The sequence below is a fragment of the Haemorhous mexicanus genome, chromosome 3 (genome assembly GCF_027477595.1).
Source record: "Haemorhous mexicanus isolate bHaeMex1 chromosome 3, bHaeMex1.pri, whole genome shotgun sequence".
Taxonomy (NCBI): Eukaryota; Metazoa; Chordata; class Aves; order Passeriformes; family Fringillidae; genus Haemorhous; species Haemorhous mexicanus.
In genome coordinates, this window is record NC_082343.1 from 52860089 (window position 1) to 52880270 (window position 20182).

The 20182-nt window shown below is 43.0% G+C and overlaps 1 protein-coding gene across 7 annotated transcripts in view; it reads right to left on the reverse strand.

Annotated features, from left to right (window-relative positions):
• Positions 1 to 20182, reverse strand: part of NHSL1 (NHS like 1) — a 175721-nt gene that overhangs the window by 47285 nt on the left and 108254 nt on the right. For 6 of the 7 annotated variants that reach the window (XM_059841821.1, XM_059841820.1, XM_059841819.1 and 3 more), the window contains exon 2: positions 1971 to 2123. In XM_059841821.1, the coding sequence (XP_059697804.1) occupies positions 1971 to 2123 (153 nt within the window). Of the gene's footprint in view, positions 1 to 1970; positions 2124 to 4362; positions 4436 to 20182 lie in introns of those variants that run through there. The other variant, XM_059841824.1, reaches the window with a different exon arrangement.

A 20182-nucleotide genomic window follows, 5' to 3' on the forward strand; every position in this document is an offset into this window, starting at 1 on the left:
GTGCTTTTACACTGAATGAAACTCTGCTCTGGATACAGAAGTTTTAACTCAAATCTCCAAGGCACCAGTGCCTTCCTGATTTCACACTGCCAGTTGAAGCAACACCACAGTAAAACTGATAAAACTTTATTCAGTGCCTCTCTTAATACTACTCATGCTATAGCTTCTGAGGACAGTTCCAGGCAACAGCAAGGAGTTATTTAAAAACTGCACATAGGGAAAAAAAACCCAAACCATGGCTCAAGGAAAGAGCTTGAGGTTAAACAAACAAACAAACAAAGAAATAAATAAATAACAGAGCTGTATTCACTAAGAAGCAGTTTGATGTCTGGCGAAGGTATCATCACAGTTTCTCCTCTCAGTTACTAACCTGAAAGCATGAAACTGAAACTCACTTCATTACCAAGCAGTCCTACATCATGTAGACAAGCCATGTTATTTAACACAAATGGCTAACTAGCAAATTGTAGTAGTAATCAATAGCTTCTTTTTTATAATGAGCTGCACCTCCAGAGAAAAATCCCACCAGACCAAAACAACTCCAGGTGTGTAAGACGGGGAAGCAGCATGTATTACTTGGTTTCAGACAAAAATATTAGATCTAAATGTGTTTAAACAGAACATGAAACTGCAGTAGTTAACATTTCTGATAAAACTCGAGAAAATCTGTGCATTTTAGCCTGTGCAGGTTTCTGGGGGTTTTTTTAACAATCCAAAACAGAGAACGAGAAAAAATATCAGAATGAGTGGTTAATATTCACAAAAAGCTAACAACAATCAGTATTCTTTTTAATCTAAAGCAGGCAAATATTTTTATTTTGTAAAGGACTGGTTAAGTGTGCCTGCAAGAGAACAATAAATGTTTCAAGGCTAAGGAACTGCACAAGGTATTAATCCAGTAATAAGTATAGAGGGCACACAGGCTATCTGCTGAGCCATGCAGGAGACAATAACACTGTCTGTCAAGACTTCCCTATTAAATGATAACAAAAAGCACCTAGTAAGAGACAGTGAAAATCAATTAACTGGGGAAATGGCAAGAGAACTCAAATACGGCTGTCAAACACTTCTCTATTCAGACGTACAAAATCAAGCTTTCTTCCAGTCTAAAAAGCAGAAATGTCATGTTAATCAAATAAAAACATACAATATTCTTTTAAATCAGGTTAACTTTGCAAGGTATCAAGTACCTGCAGTTCCTGCTGAAACAAAAAGGGACTTGAACAAGTTGGCTCTTTGCAGGGTAACCCCCTTTGTTAAACAGCCAGTGTAAAGAAAAATCTAGGTTAACCGTTTCCAGAACACGAACATTATTCTGTTATTTTAAACTTTATGTCTGGCCCAGGGACAGACATTCTGCAGGCCTCCTTGCTGGCTGCATGTCTTTGTTCTCTTGGCTGCACTGACAACAATGCCTCGCAGACAGGCTGCACAGGTACAGCCCCAGAGAAGGTACTATGGGTAAAAACTGGGCCTTAAAAACATGCTGAACACTTCTGCAAGCAAGCACTTTTGTTACTTGTGAGTGCCCTGTTCCCCATTTCCCTTTTCTGCCCTCAGCACCTTTTCCAGCTTCTCACAAGCAGCCATAACCCTGGAAATAACATTGTGCAACAACAGAAGAAATCACCAAATGAAATACCTCTGATGTGGTTTTTTCTCCACAAGTGGACTAATTCAGGACTTACTGAATTGTAGGTATCATTTTGGAAACACTCCAAAGATTAAAAAGATAGGCCAAGAGCCACTTTTCTGTTTTAGAGTGCTCTGTCAGATAAGACATTTACTCATGTCTTCATAGCAAAGTAATTTTCCCCTGTCCCTTCATTTGAGCAGGAAAATCCCACTAATGTTCTACACATGATACAGAAAAATAAGTAAACTTCTTGCAAAGCCTGCAATCTGGATACGTTTGCAAAGACTGGCAAACAGTACTCTCATTTTAGGACGTGTCAGTAGCAGTGTCTTACCTCTCAGAACTGACTTGAGGTTCAGCTTGGCTTGTCTGTGCAGGTCCTCCACACAAGGCGGTCTTGAGGAGGGTAGAAATACATTTTCCTGCTGGTGCCACGGAGCAGTGTAATGCACAGTCCATCTACTCTCTTCATCTAGGTTGGAAACAGCTGCAGAGAGATACAATAATTGGAAAATGAGATGTTATTGCAGATAGCTCTATCACGAAATCCCCCATATAAGTTTGCCCCATGTCACCTAAAAAGGAAAGAAGCATTGTTTGCCACCATAGACCCATCAAAACACTCCTTAGAACCTCACTTCCATGAGAGTTAAAAAAGTCATCCTTACATTTCTAGTCTAAAATTAGTTCTGTAGGAAACACCTTTTGCTCTTCCCATTTTTATGCTTGCTGTTTTGTTCACTCAAAACTTGAAACTCTGTTTCCCCCCGCCCTAGCTCCCACTCTTCAAAAAGGAATCCGTTTTCCACTCCCTGATCATGGCAGGTGCTGTGCAGTGCAGAATAGCTTGGCTCAAAGGTGCCCCTGGGAATATGACAGCCTTCATGAAAGATGACAACAGGTTCGTTTTTATTGGGAAACAACCTTGTCTGACCTCCTGCTTCCTCACACCAGGAACAAGATTCCAATGAAGCAAATAAATTAGCTATGTTCCTTTGTCATGAGTGGAAAGCAGATATAAACAAGAGCAACTCTGCAGACAAATACTGCTCAGAACACAACAGCACTGAAGAGGGCTATCTCTGGCCACCTCTTTGCACTCAATACAAACGTGAATATAAAACACAGACCTTATTCAAGTTCAGACAGTCTAGCAATGAAACAGCCAAGCACACACTGCCAAGATTTGTTTATCATTTATGCTTCCCAAGAGATGGCCACTGCATTTTGTTTCAAGTTTATCATCAATAAAAACTTAAACAGTTGAACAGCCTTATCCCTCTACCCTGCTGTAAACAGAAAAAGGGCAGTTGGGGGTCATATTTTATGATCCCCCAGGCACCCTTTGGCCTTTAGCCAGCATGCTGCACATCCTTGCTTTTTAGTTCTCCAAAGCAGAAAAAGCCACTACAGATGTGCTGCCTTCCAAGCACCTGCTCTGCTGCCACAGCTCCATTGCCCCCAACCTCGCTGGGAGCTCTGCATCTTCCCTCTGCCCCCTTTGCTGCTGCAATGCCTGTGGCATCACTTTGTGGTTTGTCTGATGCCCTTGCGGTAGCAGAGGTGGTATGTAAAACTGAGAAGCAAAAAGGACGCAACAGCCTCCAGTCATCTGAAACATTACCCTTAACACTACTGTGCATCTGCTGGGATCATTTCAGATGGAAACAACTGGGACTCATAAGGAAAATAAGCTATGCCTCTTGTTTCAAAACAGCTAAAGCCTAATGCTCAATGCCTGTTCTTTCCTAAAGGACTTGAGGTGGAGGGGGAGGTTCTTAACTGCTTCCCCTCTAGTTTCAGACCTCGAATGGTCTGAAAACGGGTGTCCTCATGTCTGTCTTGGTACTGCATCCCACCCCCTTCTCCTAAGACATACTGGTTGGAATAAGGCAGCTACATTCAGCCTGCGCCCACTCTCCCCATTCTTGCTCACCAGCGGTCAAACCTGAATCACAAAAAACGGAGAAGTCATCACCTACCTGGTTAGAGCATCAATCACCCCTATCTAACAGAAAATGTGACACTTAAAGTCAGTGAAAGACGCCCACGCCATTCCCTGGCTGAACCGGCGGGCGGGGAGTGGGTAAGGCTGGAGGAGGAAGAGGAGGAGGGAAACACCTGCCGCCAAGCCCACTGTCTGGCTGCAGCCCGGCCACGGCAAAATTAAGGTTTACTGCTCATCACATCGACAGTGGTCATCAAAACTAGTCAAGAGAAGTGGTGTGCACATTTGCCAACCTCTCTCTCTAGTGTGATTTGTCTGTCCTTCATGACTTAGAGGAAAATCAACGTGATTTTAAAAGCCACCCTGAAACCAGAACATCTTTAAAAACAAACCTTGGCTCAGAACCAACTTTACATAGATACCTCAGCGATACAAGCCCATAGCTGCACAAGCAGAGACAGATGTCTGACAAACCATCAGGACACCACCACGCACCGGCACACCCTGCCTTGTCACCGCGCTGCCCATTCGCACCGAGAACTTTGGCTCCTTCAGTATCACCGTGACAAAGCACTCCCAAAGCCACTGTGTCCCAAAGCAGAGGTCCTAAAGACCATCACAAGGCTGCCTCCATACATTCCACAACGATAAACAAGAGTGAGAAAAGCTTAAAAAGAGACTGCAGGAAGCAGAAGTGAAGCCGACGGGACCTTCAGCACTTAACTTCAGAACTGGGCTGCCTCCTGAAAGCACAGTGAGCACACAGAACTATACTTACTCTTTCTCTTGAAAAGTTTCATGAGAGATTTAAGCTTTGTGTTGATGAAAACCACCATTTTCAAGGTGCTGAACTGCGATCCTGCAGTTGAAATCCCATAGAAAGGAGGAGTTGCAGAGAGGTGACTGCCAGACTGAACCTGTTCAAACTCTGCACACCAAATTTCTCTTCTCCACGTTTCTCCCCTCTGCCTTTTTTTTTTCTGAAATCACTTTAAATATGTCTAGATCTTTCTGATATACAAAATAATTTACAATTCTTTAGCCTGAGTTTCTCCTCCTCGCATGTGCGTCGGAAAGTCACCTCCAACAGGAGAAAAAAGCACCCCAGCTGTTATTCTCCTTTGCGCAGGACGAAAAAGGTTTTCTTGCTGTCCACAGCAGTTACTCCGCTCTTGTCCCCTTTCCTTCCTCCGGTCTCCAAGTTTGGCTGCTCCACGAAGTCCCGAGCCGGCAGGTGCGTGCTCTCCTTCCCAAGTCTCCAGCCGGCTGTGCCGGCGAGCGGCAGGAGATCCCGGCACCTTCCCTGCCCCCGCCCCCTCCCGCCGCACCTCCCCGGCGGCCCCGGCCTCCTTCCAGTTGCAAATGAGTGTTGCATTTTCGTGCTAATCAGGATGCTCTGCTTTCCCACCGCTCCCATCCTTCCCCCATCTCCCCCCACCACTCCTTTTTTTATTTTCACCCTCTTGCTCCCACTTTATTAAGGATCCAGAGCTGCGCCTTAGCTGGCTGCAACACGCAGTCTCGGCTGTGCATTGCCTCCCTTTCCAGTCCCACTGCTCCCCCCCTAGTCACTGCCATTGCCTGAGACATCAGCCCACTAATTTTACATATTGAATTTTATTCAGCTGCACTCCTAATTTATTCTTATTAGCGTCATCTCAGACCAGAAACATGGAAAACAAAATCGAGTTATTTCTGGCTAATAGAGATTCTGTTATTCATCAAACGAAACTTGTGCATGGAGATGAAACAGCCTAGCTTTTTGAGATGTGCATTTTATCCTCATGTCTTAAAAAAATGTATCTGTACAGAGGTCCACAGCCATCTTCCTAGGAATGAACTGCAATTTTGCAGAAGTTAAACAGAAAATTCTAAGCACCAAATGAATGTGCTCAGCAGGGCATGCCCTTCGCACAATGTTCAGGCTCAAGAAGCAAGCCCTCCCTCACAAAGCAAGCTTAGGAAACCCCCTCGAGTTAACAATGAAAAGATTTTTTCCTCAGGAAAAAGAAAAATGCCAGCAGCGGGGGGCTCAGGCTGACCCCAAAGCTGCAGCAGGCTCCAGCCTCTGAAGCACAGCATGTAAAAAGCATGCTCCACAGGAACTTCCAAATTTCACCAAACAGTTGAGACCCAGCACTACGAAGAGCAGACTGTAAATGAAATCTGTTCATCATTGTCTGAACACAGTACCATCAACATTTTATCAGGATTTTCCAAATCCAGAGATTTTGCAATTGCAGCATGGGCTTGACATCAAAACTACCATGAGCAGCAGGTCTCTCCAGCAGCTGCTGGTCCGAGAGGCATTTTGACTGGTTCAGCTCTGCCAAAGGGACAGAAGACCATGGTGACACAGCAGCAATGGCAGGGAAGGCATCTCTGCTTTTTGCATTGATTTCCATCAAGTACTTTACACAAAAAATTACTCTGGCACGGAACTCTGATAACAAGGTAACTGTTTAGTGCTGATTTTGAATTAAATATACAGTAATACTCCTGTCAGACATTTGCCATCCACAAACCATAAAATGCGTGCTTGCTGGACACGCACTGGAAGTGAGTTTCAAGTAATTCCATTTCTAACTCCAGAGACTTTGCCATCTGAAGGCAAACCAAGGAGATGGCGACTCCTTTTCCAGTGTGGTGTTGATCTTTTTTAAGATGAAGGAAGCACCTCTTCCTACACGCGCCACTTCGTTAGCATGTAGGAAACGGAGCACAGGGAAAGTAGAGTGTTTCAAGCTACACAATGATGGAGTCTTGGCTGCTGAAGTGAGACAGCCTCTTCCAAAAGTCTTTCTGGAACCTCAGAGGAGCCCTGCAAGCCCTCTGAAGCAAGACTTTGTTACCTTTTCATGGTCAAGCCACTGTGAATCATCAACACGATCCTGGGTACTTTGGGCAGTTTGGAATCCTTTCCATTTCACCCCGGGCTACAGAGTGTGCCAAGTGCAGTGTGCTTTTTGTTACTGGAGCCTCAACCCACCCTGCAGCATTTCTCCTGCCTTAAAACAAGCACTTGACCACTGTCCTCTACCCCGGATCTCAGAAGGGAGGCAGACATTCAAACCCAGCAAACAATACCTTAATTGATGTCTGCCTTTTATCCCCCTCCCCACCCCGACCTTGCTTCCACCTACCCTCAGGTCATGCTGTTAAAGAGGTCAGACATCAAAAATGGCTATCATGAGGGACTACCCCAAAGGAAACAGCCTCTGGCTACTCCTATCTGCACCTCTGAGACTCTGCACTAGTCCAACAACTAACAAAACCTCTTCTACACCTGAGACAAACCCAGTGACTTCCATAAAATTCATCACATTGTCTCAAACCAGCTTTTTGTAAAGACTTTTCATTTCTCAAGAAACTGTCATCTAATAGCAATTCTCTGAGAACTCAAAGCATGAAACGCCCGCAATCCTCTGCACTTAGCCTCCCTACACTGAGAAGAGAAAGAAAAAACGGGGCAGTTCGAGAAAATTTATATCATAGCCACTACGCAAACAAATAAAGGACTTCAGCCTCAAACACTGCCAATCCTGCAGACAAAGTCACAAGAATCCCTACCAAGCAACAAGAACAAAAAAACCCACCTAAAATTAACTTGACAGAATAAAATTTAAAAGCTTGTTAAAGCCAGATAAACCCAGCATGAACAGTAGGTGTGCACACTGTGATATCAGTTCTTTACATGCAAATGACTCAGAGACAAGTAGGAGACTGGAGAGACCTTGCTCTGTGATACACTTGCTACTCCACCTTGGTCAAGTTAATATTAACCTGCCGCCTGAGTTACCACATCCTTAGAAACAAGGATCACACTCACTGCCACATAAGGATCACAGAAATACAGAGCAATCAGGAGTATCACATGGAATACAGAAAACATGGAGAAGATGTTTAGTCAATGTTACTTTTCACCTCTCACCTCACACAGGATGGGACTGGCCATGAAGTCTGGCTCAGAAGAATCTTCCTAAAAAGTCAGGGACTAGAGCAAAGAAACGGAGAGGCACTAGTCGGAGTGTCAAACAACTTCCTCAAAATCACAACTGTGTAATGAACTCATTAGCAAAATGCTTTTTTTAGTCCAAATATAATAGTTTTTAATCCCTGAGTGGTTAAACTCATTCTCATTTTCCAGTAGAGGCCACATACATGCAGAAGAGAAGTAAAGAAGAGTGGCTGCTTGCATGTGGCATGCCTGAAATGCTGCAGCCATTCCTTCACTCCCCTCCCTGCTCTATCCCCTCTTTAGAGGGGCTTTCCAGCTGACCTGCTCCATGACAGCCATCTGGGACAGCCACCCCTCCGCATTCACAGCGGCATAAAACATCGGCGCCAGTGAAACAATCTGGAAATATTCAGCTTCCACGGAAATATTTCCAGCCAGCCCCTGGGGGAGAGGGGCTCTTGTGTCTAGCCCCCATTCATAACCCAGGGCCCTGAACCTTAGCACCAATGCACAAAATCCACTGAAAAAGCTGAAGCTTTATAAAAAGGCAAATGTTGAAAAGTGACATTCTTGGGTCGTTCATAACCACAGCCAGAGCAGCTGCCCGGCAGCAGCCCCAAGGGCAGCTGTCCACAGGGACACTGGAATCACTGAGAATCAGCGTTCTCTACCTAATCACCAGCCCATGCATATATGTGCAGTACAAAATTTAGGAAGTATTTAAGTTTAAAAAAAAACAACAAATGAAACACAAGAGTAGCTAAAGCAATGCTTTCCAGCTCCCTCCCACAAATGAAAAGAAATTTTACCATTTTATTTTCATGAAGGAGAGGTAAGCCCAACACATGATATCAAGAGTTCATTAAAGGAATGATGCATCAAACTACTAAAACGTACCATCATCTCAAAACCTAAACTTCAAGTTGCAGGCCTTAGCAACTTTATCTGGACAATGCAAAAATCCTCCATTAAACAACTCTGTAGCATTTATGACATTTTAAAAGTAAAGAAATAGTAAAACTGTCCAACTGAGCTGGGTACTAACTGCATTGTGAGAGCTCTTCCAGTGAGTCTCTGTTCAGTGCACAAAAGGGAAAGTGGAAACGCTGGCAAGCAGATGTACTCAAAACAATTAGATCGATGCCTTTGCTTTTACAGACACGTCACTCGGTCGCTCTAAATAAGTTTCCACTGTGCCATCCTACAGCAGCTCGCAGGGAAGAAGCTGTTGAAGGGCAGCTGTTTCCAGCACGTCTTCAGGAATGTGTCTGTGTAGGACATGCTCAGGATTGCTCCCTGCCGCCCCCAGCCACCCAATCTGAGCAGCTGTGGTGTCCAGAGGGGTGCAGCTATGGAAGTGACCCCCACGCACCCCCTCCCCAGGCTGCACACAGCACCCAGGCATCTGCAGGGCAAGCCTGAAACTGAGGAGGGCTATTAAACTCCTTCCTGCAGGTCACAAGGCTCCTGCCTGCCTCGGACCAAAACCACCCAGCTTTGAAATGTGCACTTTTACTTCTAAGTGAGACTTCTATCATGAAGAAACATCAGAAAGGCCAAATGCCTCAGGTATTTTCAAAACTCACACCCAAGCTTTGTGCCTGTTCTGGCCACCTTCACCCATGCTGTTAACCATTTGCTGGTGCCTGAATGGACTCCTTGCAGAGCACAGGAATCAGTAATTTATGGTCAGAACGGGTTTCTCCCTCCCTGAGATCCCATCCCGGCTGGCCCTCTCCCGGCATCTTTCAGGAGAACAAAAGTGCTCCCTCCACAAAGGCTGTCCCAGGCGGCACCGCATTCAGCTGCCCTCCAGTCTCAGCTCCCCTCGCTCACAATGGCTTCTTTCAAGGCAACCTCAGCCCTGGGGGAGCGCGATACTGCCCCGGCTACTGAGAAATTACAATCCATTAAACCTGGGATCAGGAGGAAGAGGAGGAGAAGAATGCACAGGGGAGAGGGAACAAAGAAGGAAAAGTATTTTATCCTACAGCCACCACAACAGCACGCCAAGAAGGACCCGTGCCCCAGTGCAGGGGCAGGGGAGTCAGGGCTGAGCCTGTGCCTGGGCAGGCTATTAGGGGGCAGGTATTGCTGGAAAAGAGGGTACCCGGCTGTGCCCTCCTTTATCCAAGATCATAAAGGATTATGCCTGCAGGCTCTGGGAAAGGGGCTGCCCGGCGGGGACAGAGGGAAGAGGGAGCAAGATGAGAAGGAGAAGCAACACAGCCTAAGCCAGAGAGGACAGAAAAGCAGCAGACTGATTGATCTGATGATCCTATTTAGGTCACAGCACAATAAAGCTAATTCATTCCTTTAACAATTCAAAACATCTTTCCACAGGATCCTCTGTCATGCAAACACATCGGCAGAGAGAAAAGGCAGCATTTGGGCAGGGCTGCCGGCAGACAAAGCAGCAGTTTCTTTTGGTTAGAGCATCTCCCCACACAGTAATGGCACTCAAGAGAACAGAAAACGTTTGGTGAATGTGCAATTTGGTTTTCTTTTAAATTGCAGGACACAAACCTTTTTCCTATGGCCATTTCTGCACCCCAGTTAAGGCCACTTCAGATCGCAGATAAGAACTTTTCTCATTCCCTAGGGAATAATACCCTTTCAGGATGTCACCAGGAAATATTCTCAGTTTAAATACCAAATCCACCTGAATGCTCCTGTGCTATGGCTTATCCTAAAGAACTGATCAAAACTGGCTGGGGCAAGTAAATTAGTCTACAAAATCTTGACTCTCAAATGCCCTAATAATGCAAAACAGTGAAAATAATTCCGTTCTGAATTAGTGATGGAAAAAATACCAGGCAGACAAGTTGGCAAGTCTTCTCATTTGAACCATACTATAGGACAAGGAGCAAAACCATCAAAACCAGACTGCAAAAATTCCATTTCTGAACTTTTGTCCCAAACAATCTCCCAGTAATTCCATCTTTGGCAGCTGTGTTCTTTGGCATCCACACTAATATCCAACAGACATCTCCAACTACTCTCAGTCTGCATTCTCCTTACGGGTTTTCTGAAGGAGACATGCTCCCTACTCATTCCACTTATTTAAAGGTCACAAGAAGGAATTTTTGTAGCCTATCTTGCCTCCCTGCCCAACATTGCTCTTTGGCATGCTTTTATTTATATACGGATTATCCTGATATAAGGGGTTACAAATTCTTCTCTTTTTTTGTCTTTCTGTTGACTCTCAATAAATTCTGGGTGGGTCTCATTCAAACTTGGAGGCACACTCTCTTAAAATTAGGCATGTACATTCTCTAGCTTCCTAAGAACTATTACAACCTATAAATGAAAAAAGTTAAGCTCCTCGGAAAATACCAACCTGCACAGAATCATACAACTGCTCATGCCAAAATCAAGCATCAAGCACCCATTTACTGTCTTCCACAGCAACTTGAAAAAAAGTTTTCTTCATTAGAAACTTTCAAAAATTTTACCTGAAAAATGTTATCTGCACAACACAATACTAAAATGATGAGTAAAAGTAAAGGCTCACAAATAATAAGTGGACATTTGCTATTGCTCCTAAAGCCCTAAGATTTTTGACGAAATCTAAAAACCTAGGTGTGTTCCAATTAAAGACACAATATGCCCTGAAATAAAAGCCTCCAAACTAAAGTAAGGCATGAAGTTCCTGTAACAGTGACCTAATAATAATTACTGCAACACATAAGGAAAAAACTGCACCAAAATCTGTACCACAGAATCTCCAGAGATTGTCTTTGGCTGACCATGGGCATATGGATCTCAGATGTGATCAAACACCAACAGACTTCGAAAATTATTTTTAAGATTGTATTTGTGTGGTCAGCATCTTCCTACCAGAAATCCTCAATAAAAAACCAAATGAAAGGACTAATACTGTAAATCAGTTGAACATTCAAAATTTGCAATGTGAATACCAATGTAAGCTTTTATTAGCACTGGTATGATTAAAAGTTTCAGAGATCTGTTATTAATCATACACAATCTAGAGGCCCAAACCCCACTACATGCCATGGTGAATCAGCACGAATTACTGAATAATAGTTGTGTTTCTTTGAGTAGCTACCAAAATGCATCTAACAGTTTAAGTGATGCTAAAGTGATAAAGGTGCATTGCCACCCAGCGTCTTCAGGGGAAGCACTACTGAGCACATTGTCTATTGTGTATTTTAGTATTGTGGCAATGGTTTCTATAAATAAGTATGTGTGGGCAACAGGCAAACAACAGGAATCACAATGTTCTTCATCAAAATGTATTCCACAAAGTATTTAAAAATGCAGATTCCCTCCCCTCCCACTTTCAGTCTTCAATTTCTGCCTCCATTTCCTATCAGACAGAAAAGGAGCAGATCCCTTGCTCTTCCTTCAGGATCCCCACTGCAGATATCTACATTTTTTCTTGTTTTAGAAAAACTAATTATTCCTTGCTGTGTTAATCCTTGTGTGCTTCATAAAACCAACCAAACAGAAAAGGTGTAACACAGCAAGGGGTTTAACATACACTATTTAAAATGAAAGATACCATTCTTAAATGCAAAAATGTCTCTTTTGCTATCTTTGGTTTCGCCACTAAGCACAAAACATAAATTGCAAAAAAGTTTGCATTTTGTCAGAAGAGCTGAAGTAGAAGTTGAAGAAATGTAAATATAAAACTTGAGACAGCTGAGGCTAGTTTTAAAATTATTTCTCTGAGTACACTCACTATTTGTACGTGAAAACCTCTGAAAGTGGGCAGCTATAGCACCATCACTGCCTCTTCAGCTCTGAACAGACCTCAGGCTGTGTGACCTGACGTCAGGTCTTCAGAGTAACTTGCTCCCAGTGGTCAACTCTCGCTCCTGAAATGCAAGCATGAATCCACAATTGAGATCAGCACCCCTTAAACTAAAACCACCAATTTATTTTTGGAAGAGCTTCTGAATGTATCGTCCCACTAATAAGAGGTACACTACAAATCACATTTCCAACACTTAACTGGAGACAATACAGAAATAGAGAGGCAACTATGCAGACCCTAAAAATAAATTTCTGTGTAGAAATACTATGGGTTTTTCCATAGAAAATAAGCTGAGTAAGTTTCATTCCTGAAACTTTCCAGTAGCTGTTAAGACAACAGAAGAACAAGGGAAAGAAATATCAGTAGTTAACTACTACTAAGCAAACAACCCTGCCACCCCAAGATAATCGATAAAACTACTGTGTATCCCAGCAGCTGCATTTTAACACTGTGCACAATATTCCAAACTCAACTGTGAGGTAAAGACTGGCTCAGAAGACTGTTAATTACTGACATATGTGCTATTACAGAATTGAAACAGGAGAGCATTTTTCATTATTACTCAGTCAGAAAAGACAAGAAGCATGGTATTAGAAGTCTGGAAGAATAAGGTGTGAAATTTTACACCAGCTCCAGGGCAGGGCTGACCCCTGGAGCAGAAGATTCCATTTAAATGTAAAGGAGATAGGAGATCATGGTCAATGTGAATAAACCTTCAGGAAAACCAGGCAACAGAACCACAGCAGTATTTCCCCAAAATACGTATGCGATGTGCATGAAAAAGCAATTCCTTTTTCCCATCCTGATGGATAATGACACAAGTAGTCTTGACTTTGGCATCCACTTAGGATGCTTTGATGCAGCAATAAAAAACTTCAATCCCAATTCACCTTAGACACAAGCACCACCTAACAGGATCCCTGCTTTGCCATCACAAGGCAAGGAATTGTCTAAGCTTATGCACACCAAAACTCAATTTACATCTTTGTTTTTCAGCCATAGCTGGTTTGAAGAACATACTTGAAACTGCAGCCATTAAAAGTACCTGACACATCCACAATGTCCAATATTCTGTACGGAGCACACACCCAGCTCCAGGAACAAATGAATTAAAACACTGCATTCTTATAAGGTATTGAAAACACTCCTTTTAAAATGAGAGTAATTAGCATCTCTCTTCTCTTTTTGATAATTCAACCTATCAGGAACAGGTTAGCATCATACCCAGGAGGAAAAAAAACTGCTTACCTTCAACTACTGGACATAAAGGAGTGCCTTTTCCTTTGATGTCATTAATTATTTACCCTAACATTGCCACCAGCATCTGCTTGGGGACCTGCTTGCTCCCCCCAAACAGCAGCTCACTGTTCCTGGCCTAGCCATAGCATCGTGTTTGTGGCAACAGCATCATGCTGACAAGCAAGGAGGGCCAGGTTGGTTAAAAGACACTGAGAACAACTATGAGGGATCATTCATGAGGTGCGCCAAACCTACTTTGGAGATGCTACCCAGCTCCAAGTTTAATTAGCCCTTCCTGGAACGCATCACAAAACCACACAGAAATGGTTTTATAAACTTTTGTTGATGCCTTTGGGCAATGACAAATGTGCTCGGCAACCCTTGTGTGGGAAACTTCACCGTTCTTAAATTCCTTGTCAAACCACATAAAGGACAATGAACAAATGACAGCGCTAAACCAGATGAGGAAAAGTTGGCCCATAGTCATTGTGGCTCAAATCAGAAATCAGTCAGACAGGGGATGAGACCTTGGGGATGAGCAGCACATAGCCACTGACCCCACACAGAGCAGCTAGCTGGACACTGCCATGGAAAAGGCCTTACAGACAGATAACCTGTCTTTCAACCATAGCATTTACAAGTTTTTTGTACCTTCTCCAGCAACAGCAGTTCGTGCTCAGCTGGTGGGATCACTGATAATCTAGTCAGTCCCCAGTACACTGAGACAGACTTTCCCAACACATGCCAGGAGCTGCATCCTAACAGCCACAAGCAGAGCATTAGGGAATTTGGCCTTTAAATTAGTAATGGTCAGGCCCCAGCTTGCCCACCCGAGTGGAGAAGACACAGGGAGGCTGATTAAGCACCCATATGCTGGGACTGGAGAGGTGGCATCGTGGGGTTCCGCATTTATTCTCTTCCAATGACTCCAAGTCAGAACTGGTCAGCTCACACATCAGGCACTGTTTCTGTAACTGCTGTAATGGCAGGCACTGCTTGCAATCCAAAATTCAAGCTGTGCCTTTCCAATCGTGCTTTATCTCTATAATCCAGACTCCACACTGCTGTGTATTACAGCACCAATTGAGACATAATTGTGATGAGCCACCTAAAGCATTTTTCTTCTTTAAAAAACCCCCACAACAACTCCTCTGGCCCCAATTTCTGCTTAGGCATAAGCATGTCACCATTATTGTTCGGTTTGCACTGCATGTTCTTAGAATAGATCAGACCCAATCTACCTCTCAACTGCTTATTAGCAATTTCTTAACTGTGCAAATCCTTGTGTCTCCTTTTGTGCCTTCCAACACAGTTTGAAAAATGCTTTTCAGGGAGGTTTTTTTTGGAACAATATGTCAATTAAAACAAAGGCTCCGACCCTCTCCCTTTCTTTATAACTAGCCAATCTCTCTCAATCCCAGCTCTTCTGAGAGATTGAGGAAATGCAAGCAAAATGCCATCTGTTGGCAATGAGGTGGGACTAAGCCTTTAACATTGAAATATTCATTTTAGAAAAGCCAGGTCTAGTTGTGCACTTTATTTCACAGTAGACATGTTTCTATTTGATCTGCCATTAATTCATTACTTCTTTTCTAAGAAATCAAAGAGCTGCCCTTGGGCCTTTCTCCTACCAAACCTGCTGCCCCTTTGGCTTACCAATTGTAATACAGGTTTTGCTTTCCTTTCTAAAGAGAAATGAAGGGGAAGGCAGAGAAAATAAACTCAAGGCAGACCTTGAGGGCTTTTTTAGGTCTCAGTCCAGCAAGCTTTCTTTGCATGTATCACATAATTTGTCCCTACTGCATGAACCTGCCTGCAGGACAGCGCTGCTAGGAGGCAGGAGACAGCCACCCCACAGCCCTGCTGAAGGAGATGCTCTACAGACCGTGATAATGTCAGTCTGGGGGTGACAGGACAGAAATCACTTCATGTCTACTCCAGCCTGCACCTGCTGCCTGACAGAACTGCTGCGCATCTGCTGAGAGTGGCTGTTGCCTCCACACAGCAAAAAGAAAGAGGGGAAAAAAAATGAAGTTGAGGATATTTTTCTCAAGTCTCACTTTCAAGAAGATAAATTAAATATCCTACTAGGTAATCTGATGCCAGATAAACGCAGTGGGCCAGGCCATTTGCTTTTTACTGTAGGTTATTTTACACCAGCTAATCCACCTGTGTCAAGGTTTTTATTTTAAGAAGAATCTAAGAAATCTAAGAAATCCAGCTCTATTCAAGACTTACTACCATTATCTAAAAAAGCTACATACTTGGAGCAAAACTGCATAAAATATAAAACCTAGCAAGTTTTGTACTCCTCTTGGATCTTCCAGCCTTGCTTCTACGAGAAGTGATTCCAGGCAGCGCAGGTGCATCCATCAGCACAGCAGGCAGACAAAGGCAGGCGGCCACGTGCCAGCAGGGCTGCCTTCTGCAAATTACCAAACAAATTCAATACCAACTTGCACAGTAGCATTTTCACAAATATGCAGTCATCACGCAAGACGCAATCCTTTCTACTTAAATCCCTCTCACTTTTAAATACAGTAATTTAGATGGGTGAAAACCCCCCAGATTTATTGTAAAAATCAGATCGCATCAACAAGCTCCAGGCACCCTGTCATTCTAAGATTTGTCCTCTGCAGACACCACTCTACCAGTACATTTTCTCTTTTCCATCAGTAAGTAGCCTTCACTCTACTCCACTGTCTCCCATATGGTTAACATGAATGTGGCAATTAATATGCAATTAATAAAATGGTGTGATCAACTGCTTTTGTTCACAGCAGCAGCTGGCCTGCATGTTACAGTGTAATTAGACAAATTAAGACGTAACGCTTTTGTTTGCGGATGGACTGACAGCATCGCTCATGCTTAAATGTCACTAAGCCTATAGGCATTTGGCATTATTTTAAACGTGTCTTTTTTTATTAACACTACAATGTATGAATAAAACAGATTTATATGCTACCAGCTCCAATGCCAGCAAAGTGCAAGTTTGCTTTACCTCCGAGATGTTTGCGCAAGCAACTGAGAGGAGAGGACAGAAGTGATGTATTTCAGAGAATGAGAACCTTTTAAGTATCACAGCCCATAGGATGGAGCACGTGGCTCTGGATGGGTGAAAAAAGCAGAGCTGATCTATAACTGCAACTAAGCAGAGGTTTGAAAATCTTGAAAATCAAGCAACACAGGCATCTGTCAATGATTGGATTAGGGCAGGAAAACAAGATATTACAATATCTGATAGATATTGTAATCTATCAGACTTTTAATAACCATTTCCTTTAAAGGGGATGCCCTTTCTGTGGAGTTTCACATTCTCCTTACCATGTTTCCACTATAATCTGATCTGATTTTCTTACAGCACTCAAAACCATTTACTGACTTCACAAGCCACTTGCAGTAAGACCTAGAAACATACTGTAACCAGCATCCATGAACCCCAGAAGCTTTCATCAAATTCAGCATGGAAGAACCTACTCAATGTGCCATTAACCACCATCCTCAGCCATGGGCTTTCCAATCTTACTTGTTTCATGTGTGAATTTGCATTTATGTTGCTCTACCTCCTTAACTACAGCAAATGCTCCCTTGCCCCGGTCATAAAAAACACTACCCAAAATATGTCTCTGAGCTCTATTTTTTCAAACTCCTCCACATGCACTTGAGTGGTGTCAATGAGCTCCATACCAAAACCTCACCACCTCTTCCTTGTGTTCCTGAGTACCACAGACAGCTTCTTCACTGCCCACAGGCAGAGAGGAATGAAATGTCCACCATCAGCACCTCCTTGCAACAGCAAGCTCAGGTTCACACCTAACAGTGAGCAGTCAGGCTAGCCAAGTGTTTTCTTTCAGCCAGGAAACTCAGGAAGACCTTCATACTCATGTTAGTGATTCACTCACAGGAGTTTTACTATCATATTCCTCTTCTTCCTCCCTCCCTTAATCCACATCACTCTTGCATTTGAAGCATGAAAAGGCATAGGAGACCAAGTGCTAAACCTTCATGGCCTGTCCAGAAGAGGACATGCAGGGAGGCTTGTTTTCTATGTAACATGCAGAGAACGTGCAGCAAAGTGGGTAAGAAATGCAATACACATATAGAAACACACATCAGAAGAGCTGTTATTTATCCAAGACCTGAAGTAATTTTGTCCAAATGGAGTTCTCCTGCTTTGCAACATTACCATGGCTTGTTTTAGCCAAATGAATAAAACTTCCAATAAAGCTCAGCCATAAGACAAGACATTAAAAACACATAGAGAAAAGGAAGGAGGGAGAAGGGAATTCCCCCATTTTTTAGACATGCAATAAAAATTAAATCAAATTTACTTTTTCTTTTCAAAACAAACCAGTTCCTGGCTTTTTCTGGTGCAATTCGCTATGTCAGCTGTTATGGTATGAGCTGGACGCAGCAGATAAAACTGGGAATGAGGGTGGCCAGTCACTTGCACGAGGCTCTGTAAGTAGCTGTCCCAGCCATTCACCACAGAGACTGAGTCCTTGTGTCACTTAGGGCACGAAAGGCCACAAAGGCTTGCTCAGTGCTCCGCACGGCCCAGAATTTGCAGAGATGGAAAGCAATTCAGCCTTTGTTTCACACTGCTAAATGAGAAAGCAAAGAATGAATCCTCTCAGTTTGCAAGGATTCTGGCATCTTCTTCTTTTTAGTATAACACCCTTACATAGGGAAATTTAAATCTCATAGCTATTGGAAGAGAAACCTGGAAAAAAGCATAGCACACAGTGGATAATGAAATACCCAACTTGGTTCACAACATCCTATTCATGTATAAATAGATCTAGTTATTATTTCAAATTTTACGTTTTTCACAAAATACAAATCACACAGACTATTCTCAGCTTTACAGATATCAATAAAGAAGAAAGCATTTTTTCATGAGCTAGCAGGCAACAAAACACTGAGAAAAAATCCCAGTAACTGAAGCTACTTGTTTAACAAACATTAAAAGTAATCTGATATTGCCACTGGCTTGCTCCTGCATCTGTAAAAGACAGAAAAAACTCCCAACTCCTTATCAAAACTTTATCACCACAAAAAGCTGGCAATAGCATACTACGCCTTTAAACTTTGCAAATTTGATAAAATATCAAGTGGCAATGGGAACTACAAGAGGCAGGTGATGCTCCAAACCAGGAGGAGGTGACAGCCTCACACAGCAGCAGTCACTGCCAGCAGTGTCTCGCTGCCTCATGTTTCAATTCAGCAGGCATTTAAACTAAACTAAACCAAGCCCCTGACATTTTTGCCAAACCTAGCCAGTGGAGTATCTCAGTTTAACTTTGCTGCAGGAAAACCAGTTACCAAACACTCAGCTCCACTGGAGTTTGTAATTGTGAATGAACATGTAATGGTGACAGCCCCAACACCCCTGTAATACTGCTTTTCTGGCAGGCAGACATGCTGTTAAAGGATGCACTGCTGCACTCTGGCTGATTTTAATCCTATGTTGTCTATTTGCACTCAGTCTGGCAGCAAAGAACAGCATCACAGATGCTGGAACAAGGCTGAGCTGGTAATGCAGAACTTTCATTTCACAACATGACTAATTTAACAGTTTTATCAGAGTAATTGGAACAGCTTAAAAAAATCTTCAAACCATAAAATGGTAACCTGATTATTACAGCTGCTACATCACACCACAAGTATTTTGATTATTGATTATTTGGTAGCAGGAGCGCAAGGACTACCGCTGCAAAGTACTGAGATCCCCTCAGTGAGGATGCCCCTCCAGCCCATGAGGAAGTTCAAATAATTTGACTGTATTATATTTTCTAACAACCCTAACACTACTGGGAGCATTTTCTGTGGAGTGTATCAGCACTGTGAAAGCTCTCCAAGCACAGTTCTCATGATGCTGGATAAGGACCCCAAAGGGAGGCCTTTATCAACAGAGATAAAGCCCAGCCAATAATCCCCTGCTGTGCTCTGCAGTTATCGCTTGACCTGGTCCCAGAAAACACTTCCACTCTTAAACACTTTTGTTCCTTAAAATAAACATTAACAGAGTTTAAAGTGACAGTCTCCCTACTCAAAGAGAAATAGTACCTGTCCCACCCATAACACTTTTAACTGATGGCCTAATTACTCTGCTATTCTTTTGTTTCTGTGGACTGGGAACAAGTAAGAAAGGAGCCAATGAAGCAGTGCTAGTGTCCCACAATCTACACACTTGGACTGTGGTGTGACACCACCACTGAAGAACTAGAGGCTCTCCTGGGAAATGTCAGGCAAGAAAGCAGGGTGACTGATTTTTCTCAATCACTGTTTCAATGAAAAAATTTCATTGGAACTGTGATGATTTGGAATTCAGAAAGAACAAATAAAATGTATGGGGTCATACCAGATATCAGCGAAATTCAAAATAGCGAATACTGCAATAAACTTGGTCTGAAACATGTGAAAGTTTATTGCTAAGGACCAAAAACTGCATTAAATAGCTTTGCTAGATCACAAGTCAAATAATTCAATTGCTTATGTAAGTGTTGTACTATACATGGACACAATTGTCAAATACGTTCTGAAAAGTTTTATAATTTCAGTTCAGGTGCATTTTAGAGAGAAGGGGATGCTTTGCCTATGGACAGCACAAAGAGAAAA